General features: G+C 38.6%; 2 protein-coding genes across 2 annotated transcripts; both read left to right on the forward strand.

Annotated features, from left to right (window-relative positions):
* The first annotated feature begins 7,112 nt into the window (after positions 1 to 7,112).
* On the forward strand, positions 7,113 to 7,667 carry LOC141601693 (uncharacterized). Its single transcript, XM_074421989.1, has one exon. It carries the CDS (start codon positions 7,113 to 7,115, stop codon positions 7,665 to 7,667), a length of 555 nt encoding a protein of 184 aa, XP_074278090.1.
* On the forward strand, positions 7,142 to 8,886 carry LOC141598323 (uncharacterized). Its single transcript, XM_074418118.1, has 2 exons — positions 7,142 to 8,277; positions 8,598 to 8,886. Exons 1-2 carry the CDS (start codon positions 7,746 to 7,748, stop codon positions 8,618 to 8,620), a joined length of 555 nt encoding a protein of 184 aa, XP_074274219.1. The 5' UTR covers positions 7,142 to 7,745; the 3' UTR covers positions 8,621 to 8,886.
* Positions 8,887 to 10,247: the final 1,361 nt, after the last annotated feature.

Consider the following 10,247-nt stretch of genomic DNA (forward strand, 5'->3'; position numbering starts at 1 on the left):
AGACATTGTACGGTAATGTACAGGGCAAGGTTATGATTGGCTCCGAAGGGAGGGATATCTTCGTCAGAGAAGACGACCGGGTTGTTCAAGTCAAGGGCGTCCCTCGTCATATGTGCCACTATTTCTTCAGGGGAAGAGAAAGAGGGCACGGTTAATTTTCCCAAGGCCTGTAGCAAAGCCTGTCGATGCTCAAAGCACGTTGCGATCAGTGGCCAGATTGAGATCTCGGCTTTTGTCTTCTGAAGATGTTTGAGGATTGAATTCTTAGGAGACCTCAAATGAGTGTCTACTTCCGGGACGACTTGGTCATTCGTCGTTGGAACGACCGTTGGATTGTTCGGGTTCTGATAGGGGCGTCCGGACCGGGTAAGATGGCCGATCTATTTCGCCTGTTTCTCTTTCTCTAGGACGAGGTAGACAACTTAAACGTCGTCTCTCCACATGCCGTTGATTTCAGGATCTCGAAGGCACCTTGGAGGGGTATTTCTTGGTAAGTAGTTTTTGTGAGAGATATTTTTCTGAGGGTAATTTTTGTAGGGGTAGTTTTTGTGGGGTTGATTATTGTGGGGTTGATTATTGTGAGGTGCATACCAGAATGGTCGCGGGAGAAATCTGTCCTGTTGTGGGTAGTTTTGGGCGCTCGGGGGACTCTCCCTCGGGTGTGGCGGTGGAGGATTGAAGATAAGTCGACGGTAGGCATCGTCAAGTCGGGTGATCCTTTCGGAGAGACTGGCTATGGCTTCCTCAACCTGTTGGAACATGGTGAGCATAGTGGCAGCACTAAACACAAATACCCTGTAACACCCCCACTTATTTAGGAGCCTTTAGCTAGACATTCCCAATTAAATAGGACTGTTATCATCTCGGTTTCCCGAGGTAGTGAATAACAAAGACCAACTCACCAAAATACTTTAAATAAAAACATTAATGATTACATATGTTTTACAATTTTAATCAACTAAAACTTAATATAAAAATAAATACAACTCGCAGCGGAAAATAAATAAAGTGATAGAATCTTCTATGTGGTCTAGACTTCTAGGTAGATTGGCCTAGTCCTCACGCATCTCATAGCTCCCAAGTCAGCTAATCTTTAGAACCTGTCAAATCTTCTCCCCATTATGGTTCACCGTAGGTGTTCACGAATACACAGTCAATAGCGAGGTTGAGTAGGAATAAATACTAACAACAAAAACATACGATAAACAATTCAATTTCCTTTTTCATTGCACAACCCCCTGACAACGTGCTCCTTGTTTTTAGTTACTCGTTACACTAATCATCCCGCCAATCCCTCGCCGGGGCAGCCTCAACCCGAAGGTGAGTAAACACACACTACATTACCAAAAGGTAATGTCTGCCTCAACATATAGTTGAGTAATATCCACCAGATGGCCTGCAGACCAATCTGGGGCCTGCCTCGAGTAAACACGATAAATATCGTCTGCCATAATAAATCTGAAATACGTCACCCGAAGGCTCTTACACGACGTCTCCCAATATAACCTCAATAATAATCTACATCACCACGAAGGGATGTCTAACTGTATTAAACTGAATAACCGATGCAATAACAGTAACACCATCATAACTAATCCAACCAACATTTACAATATAATTCTCCCCTCCAACAATTTCAATGATATCAACCAACACAATTCTCATATGATTAATTCACTTTAATATAAATCATCCACAAACATTATCGAGTAAAAGTTGAGTAGGATTTATCCCTACCTGATAAGCAAGCAATTCCAATTACGTAGCTCAAGCAATCCAATAAATAAAGCAATCCAATCCGATTGTAATTCTTCACAACCGTCACCTAATCAAATAATTATAATTCAATTTAATTATTTATTAATTTACTTATTTATTCCTTTTATTTAATTATTCAAACTAATTATTTATTTTAATTATAATTATTATAATTAAAGGTCCACGATATAAAAACCCGACTCAAATATAATCCCGAGTCACCCAAGAAAACCCGTTTTAAACAAAAAAAATTAACTAAACCAAACCCCAAAACACGTAAACAATCCCCACACCCATACACATTCACGGTTTTAAAACCGTGATCAACACCTCCCAAAACCCGCCTACCACTACTCACCTAGCCACCTTCAGCCTCACCCAATCCTGCCACGCCCTAGCCTGCAACCCAACTCACCCCGACAACCAAAAACCACCAGCCAAACCGCCACCAACGCCCCAAATTCGCACGCCCTAAACACCACCATGAGTCTACTAATACCGAAAACCCGACGTAACTATTCAAACTCAAAGTATTAACCACCTGCTACAACACCACCGTAGATCACCAACCCATCAAACCCAGACACGGTGGTCTTCACCCACCACAACCACCACACACGACCCCAAAACAGCTTCTATCCCAACCGCAATAACGACAAACAGCAGCAACAACCAACTCGCCTGACCTATACACACAACTCGTTTTATAGACCTTAACCACCACCACTACGGTTTACCATCGTACCCTAGAATCACCCACAACCCACGACCAAAATCAGACCCTAACCTCCCTGGTTCAGCCATAAACACGGCTATGGCATTCGTCTTAAGACGGTCCCACACAAACACTATCATTCCCCTGTTTTTGCGTTTTTACCGCCTCCACCGCCACAAACCACCATCTCCGACAACCCAGACACCACCACGGTGCTCGAATGCTCTTCCCATGAACAACCAACCCTAACCCAGGTCACGATCGTCAAAGTTACGGGTTAAATTTTGCGTTTTCAGTTATACGGTAACAACCTAACCACCCTTCGAAAAACCCTTCGAACAACCTTTTCCCGCCGGTAAACGGTGGTCAACAATGGGTCCGGTCAACCTCTGGTGTCCCACGGTCACGGTCATGGTCTTAGTTAGTCAAACGGTGGTCTACTTTACGAGTTATAACAAAGCGAAGGTGTATACATGAGACGGTCTTACATCGAGTTAATTATTGATTTTGAGTCTCTTGTCACGCTTCCCTAGATCCCAATTATTTCTTCAAATTCCAGATTTTATTATGACAATTTAGATGTAATATTTTCACTTTTATAAGACAAGTTAAGCTAATCCCTTCTCAATTTAGGAAATCCGTCTTTTAAGGCAACTATTTCTATTTCTATTTCTATTATTATTATTATTTTTTTTTTTTTTTTTTTTTTTTTTTTTTTTTTTTATAAAATGCGCGCAGCTTTCATTATAATAAAAATAAAAGGTTTACATGAAATTGGTGGGGAGCCGAGAGACAATCTGGGCTCCCACACCCTTAGCAATATTATTATTATTATTATTATTATTATTATTATTATTATTATTATTATTATTATTATTATTATTATTATTATTATTATTATTATTATTATTATTATTATTATAATAATTATTATTATTATTATTATTATAAAATTACACATACTACTATAATTATCATTATTATTATTGTTACCCGAGCACACAATCCAAAGCATTTACACGGCCCAATTAACTATTCCCGACCCATTCATTATTTTATTATATTATTCTGTCTTATTGCAATTATTATACGATTATTACTAATTAATTAATTATTTGAATTACATAAATTATTCACTTATCAACCTTTATAATTACGGGGTATTACAGTCTTCCCCCCTTAAAATGAACTTCGTCCCGAAGTTCGCCTATAACTACTACAACAACACTTATAACATCTTCATCACTAAGCACCATCCAACACAATTAAGCATTTCAGGATTATCAATCACGTCAATCTTATCACGAGGTAACATAACAATAACTCAAAATATTCGTAGTATTACATTCCTTCCCCCTAAAAATAAACTTCGTCCTCTAAGTTCGGAATATCAAATAATAGAGATAATCAAATCATCGTTGTAAAGCCATAAAATAAGGAACACACAATGTAACATAAAGCAACTATTATTTTCCAACACAACACCCATTAATGGCTAAATGAATAACAAAATATTTGATTTACTTCTAAATAGCAAAACCACAACATACAGTATACTCGAACTAACTGTATTTAAACTCAACTACTTTACTTAACTACCGACGAATACATTGCCAAAATAAATAATAATCTATCACAAAATACACATAATTGTTTAGTCTTTTCTTAATAATGATATCTAACTTAAACATGGATGCGACTTATATAAATATTTAGGCTTAGGGAAATACATTCCGCATATCACTAGACATGTCTTCCTACTTCACATAATTCACAACATCAAAATATCAATGTGCAAGAGATAAGAAACAAAAATTATACTTTTCAAGGCTAGCAAAACATGTTATAACTTCTAAAAATCATAAATAAATAATAACATAACTACTTCTTGAGAACTTATACTTTTTAGAAAATACAGATAGTTAGTAAATCATAAGAGAAAGAATCAAGTCAAAAACTCATAAGGTCAATTTATAATGCATTTTACAAACTACTTGGTGGAAAAAGAAATTTTACAGCAACTATTCAGAAACTTAGGTCAATTTGTAAAAATCACTATTAATTGTAAAACATTTAAATTGAGACGTGGCTCATCAATTTAGAAACATATACGAGTCTTTTAATAAGTGAAGTTGGAATCATACCAAATAGATAAGTATTTTTTAAACGGCAAATTTTACAAAAACAGTGAACGAAAACACAACTGTACAGTAACATTCCGACCACTGTCCACTAAAATATTTATTTCTCCCAAGCCATATATCATTTGAACATTAAAATAGTGGCATATGAAAGCTAACTCACAAAGGTATCACACATAAAAATCTCCTATAAGAATTTAAAACAGACAGTAAATGGCAGCTAAAGCAATCAAGGATAAAATTTTGCGAAATCAACCAAAATCAAATTCTTCACAATTCCACGCAATAATTAATGCTTTACATGCTCAATCATATTCACACCCTCCACATACATGCCAACATACTTTGACCATATCATCATGCTTAAAACAACGCTTTAAAATCATATCACATTCCGATCACCTTAAAAGCAAGGTTACGTTCCCGTAACCGCAATCATCAACGAAATCAATAGTCACCCAAGGCAACCAAAAACTCCTAAGACAAAGTAACAACATTCATTTTAAATTACCCCACTCTGTAATATCTCTCAAGGAAACCGGTTCAAAACTGAGAGGGCCAGAAGTTTGGTGTGAGGGGGCCCGTAACTCATCCCAAGCCTTAAGTGGGGTCCTAACAGTTTCTACCCGGGTTCGTTTTATTAGACACATCCTATGTTCATTATTGTTCATTGGTTAGGCCTGAGGATCGTTTTGATCTGATACCACTTTGTAACACCCCCACTTATTTAGGAGCCTTTTACTAGACATTCCCAAATAAATAGGACTGTTATCATCTCGGTTTCCCGAGGTAGTGAATAACAAAGACTAACCCACCAAAGTACTTTAAATAAAAACTTTAATAATTACATATGTTTTACAATTTTAATCAACTAAAACTTAATATAAAAATAAATACAACTCGCAGCGGAAAATAAATAAAGTGATAGAATCTTCTATGTGGTTTAGACTTCTAGGTAGATTGGCCAAGTCCTCACGCATCCCATAGCTCCCAAGTCAGCTAATCTTTAGTACCTGTCAAATCTGCTCTCAATTATGGTTCACCGTAGGTGTTCACGAATACACAGTCAACCGCGAGGTTGAGTAGGAATAAATACTAACAACAAAAACATACGATAAACAATTCAATTTTCTTTTTCATTGCACAACCCCCTGACAACGTGCTCCTTTCTTTTAGTTACTCGTTACACTAATCATCCCGCCAATCCCTGGCCGGGGCAGCCTCCACTAGTAGAAAAAACACTTATTGCGTCAATTTATTTGCGTCGGTTCTATAAAAACTGACGCAAAAAGTACTTAGTTTTGGCGGGAATGCAATTTTGCCCTATAGTCAAGCTTTTTGCGTCAGTTCTTGGAAAAAACTGACGTATATAATGCGTCGGTTTTGAGCAAAACCGATGTATTTGATCAAATACATCAGTTATGTTACTAAACCGACTTATTTGGTATTATGTTTTTGCATCAGTTATATCTAAAACCGATGCAAATGATGTTTAATTAAAAAAAGAAAACGATTAAACACTCATATAGTCATACCACTACCCACATATTCAATACACACCTCCTCTAACCTTCGTCACTCTCCACGCTTCAAGTTTTAACGCTCTCGACTATCACTCCATAAATCCTCACGTGCGACGCCTCACTCCACTATTACGCCGGCAAATGCTTAGGCTGTGCCGATAGTCGCAAAGTCGTCGCCATCGTCGTTAGTCCCAATCTTGTGGCTCTCGATTTTCACTAGGTTCGTTTTTTCTCCATCTCATTTTTTTCAATTTCTTTGTTGATTTTAGTTCTGATTTTGTTTGTTACAACATTAATGTTGTCTTTGTCGATTCTTGGGTGAAATTCATTGATTCATTAATTTTTTTTTTCTATTTCAGACCTACTAGATCTGGGTTTTTTTTCGGATTTTGATTGATGATTTTTGTCTAAATTTATTTTGTGTGATGATTGGTTAGTTTTGGTTTTCTTGTTTCAAGTTTGTTTCTTTTAAAGAAGATATCAGTCCCAATGTTGAGAAAAATCAAGTACCAACTAGCAGAGCTTACAGCCACAAGAAACAAAAGCAAAAGGAGGATCCTAAGATGTCAAAAACGTAGGTCTGCTATAGAGAATGGTTCGTCCTTTTGTCTGATGGTCCTTACACTGTACTTTCTTTAGTCTGTTGGTTATTATCCAACAGCATGCTCATATATATGTAAATTCACTGACTTTGTACTTATCAATTCAATTCAACAATTAATACAAAATCTCAACTACATATTTGCTCAGTTCTTTTGTCATGTCTTCTACTTCCTTAATGGCATTCAAACTCAACATGGTATCAGAGCCTCAAGGATGAGGAGACTGATAACCTACCATGTACTGAGCATTTACTACTCGTTTAACACCACAACATTGAATCTCTGCCTATTTATAGAGCAGATCTTACTTGCTGAAATCACAACCAATCCATTCTACAAATCTCCTTCAACCACCTCTCACTAATCAATTCATATGGAAAATCCTTTCTCCAACACTGATAACTCCAACACAACATCCAAAACACCCTCCTTCATGGAACCAACAGATCCACTTTACTTGCATCCTGCTGAAAGTGGTCATCCCTTAGGTGTCGACACCAAGCTTTCAGGGATAGAGAATTACTTGGAGTGGAAAAGACAGATGGAAATAGCCATCTGCTCCAGGAGAAAGATTGGTTTCTTGACTGGAGTGGTTAAGAGACCAACAAATGATCCTCTAAGGGAAGATGCTTGGGATACCTGCAACAGTCTTCTCATACAATGGATCTTGCAGAATGTGGAGAAACCTATCAAGAACTCAGTTTTGTATGTCAAAACTGCTAAGGAGATCTGGGAGTACCTTCAGAGGCAATTCTCTATTAGCAACGGTGCAAGGAAATTCAGGCTTAACAAAGAATTGGAAGATCTGGAACAAGGTGACAAAAGCATCTGTGAATACTTCACAGAGCTCAGGATATTGTGGACTAATCTTGAGATTATGTCTGATTGGCCACCTATTTCTCAAGTGACACCTGAAGTCAATGCATAGCTAGATGCACAGTTGAAAGAGCAAGAGGAAAGAAAGCTATTCCAGTTCCTGAATGGCTTGCACTCATCCTACACCACTATGAGAACCAATGTGCTCATGATGACACCCCTGCCTACTGTTGAGGAAGCTGCTGCTCTATTTCAACATGAGGAGGCTCAGAGGAGGAATTACAAGAACAATGTCAAGATGGAAATAGACAACTCTGCCTTTTTTGCTGGTCCAAAAGAGGGAGATATAGCACCAGCACCTACCTGCAACGTCTGCAAGAGGAAAGGACATCCAAGGGATAAGTGCTGGAAAGTTATTGGGTATCCAGATGATCACCCTGTGTCACTGAAGTATCCAGAAAAGTCTCAGTCATTTAAGCTCAGAAACAACTACCAAGGGGCTTCTTCCAAGGGATACAGATCTGGTGCTCACAAGAACAAACAAAGCTCACACAACAGGCAGGGCAAGCTGGCAGGGAATGTAATGATGGGAGAAGGACAGACTGATGTAGGTGGATCCATAACATTGACTACACAGCAGTTTGAACAATTGATGAATAATCAGAAAGGAAAGGGGGTAAGCTATCCAGAAACTGAAGATGAATTAGAGGCAAACTTTGCAGGTATGGCCTATCTAAACTGTTGTTATGCCTCTAAGACTCCCCATGAGTGGATCATAGATTCAGAAGCTTCAAATCACATGGTGTTTGATTTGTCAATTCTGGAAAATACATTGGCACTGTCAGACAAGCCTAAAATTAACTTACCTAATGGTGAGACATCCATTGTTTCACATTCAGGAACCTACACATTTGAAAATGGAATAACTCTAAAGAATGTCCTATATGTGCCCACTTTCAGGCACAACTTATTATCTGTCCAAAAACTAACAAGAGATGAGCAATGCTATGTTATTTTTTATGCAAACATGTGTGTTATACAGGACTCTCACACCAGGACTACTAGAGGAATTGGAAAGGGAAGCAAGGGTGTTTATTATTTATTAAATAATGGTAGAAAACCACACCCTAAGTTAATTAGTGACTCTAGTCACTCTAATGTATGCAATTCTGTTGTTTCTACGGTCCCTTTGCAGCAAAGGGAAGAGTCAGGTGTCACAGTTTTTAACTCTTGTAGTGCACCTGACAACTTATGTAATGAGATTGGAAATTTTAATGACAAGGATTCTGATCTCTGGCACTTAAGACTAGGGCATGCTTCCAATGGCAAACTGAAACACATTTCTCACATCACTCAACAGCTTCAGTTAAATTCAAAAAGAATGTGCATCACTTGTTCCATGGCAAAACAAACCAAATTGCCCTTCCCTGTCAGAACTGAGAAAGCTAGTGATCTTTTTGATCTTGTCCATGTAGATGTGTGGGGTCCATATAGAAAGGAAACAAGGAATAAACACAGATACTTCTTAACTCTGGTTGATGATCACAGCCGAGCTACCTGGGTGTATCTGATGAAACACAAATCTGAGGTGGCCCAACTATTGGTCAATTTTTACAAATTTACTAAAAACCAATTCAAGAAAACCATCAAAGTTCTCAGGTCTGACAATGCCCTGGAAATCATTGAAGGAGACAGCAAGCACTATCTGTTGTCTAAGGGAGTGTGGCAACAAACCAGCTGCATAGACAGACCACAACAAAATGGTGTGGTTGAGAGAAAACACAGACACCTCCTTGAGATCAGCAGGGTCATTAGGTTCAGCTCAGGCCTCCCTCTCTCTATTTGGGGAGACTGTGTCCTAACTGCTGCCTTCATAATCAATAGATTGCCCTCTCCACTTGTGCAGAATAAGACACCCTATGAGATCCTTTTCAACAAGTCTCCCAACTATGAGATGATGAAGGTCTTTGGCTGTCTTGCCATGGTTTACAACCCCAGCAGAGACAAGGACAAATTTCAACCAAGAGGTATCACATGCCTCTTCATAGGATACCCCCTCTCTCAGAAAGGATATAGGGTGTATGACATAACAAAGAAAACTGTGTTTGTTTCAAGAGATGTGCAATTCTTTGAAGAAGTGTTTCCTTGTAAAATCAAAAATTTCTATCAACACATACCCACACTCCACTCAGGCCACTATCAATCTCCTCCTTCTGTTCCGTTGGACAACACCACCGGGTTTATTGAGCCACTCATTGGTACAGGTACTCCTAACTCTTCTGCTACTGGTGTTCCTGATCCTGATGCTGCAGAGACTCCTATACTGTCACCATCTGTTCAATCAGGTGATGAAGTCCACTCTCCTGAGGCTACTCAAGAGAGGCCTAGGAGAGCAAGGAGGGCTCCTGAGTGGACCAAAGACTACATAGTTAACAACCCTGTCATGGGCCCCTCAACTGTTGCCAATGTAGTCCAACTGCATCTGGAAAAGCCATTTGCTGGACATGTCAGCATAGTCACCACACAGAGAGATCCTCTCACCTTCAAAGATGCTATTCAGGATCCTAAGTGGATCCAAGCTATGAATCTTGAACTTCAAGCTCTCCATGATAATAATACCTGGGTCCTCACTACCCTACCCAAAGGCAGAAAAGCCATAGGTTGCAAATGGATTTACAAAACCAAGTTCAAT

The sequence above is a fragment of the Silene latifolia genome, chromosome 9 (genome assembly GCF_048544455.1).
Source record: "Silene latifolia isolate original U9 population chromosome 9, ASM4854445v1, whole genome shotgun sequence".
NCBI lineage: Eukaryota > Viridiplantae > Streptophyta > Magnoliopsida > Caryophyllales > Caryophyllaceae > Silene > Silene latifolia.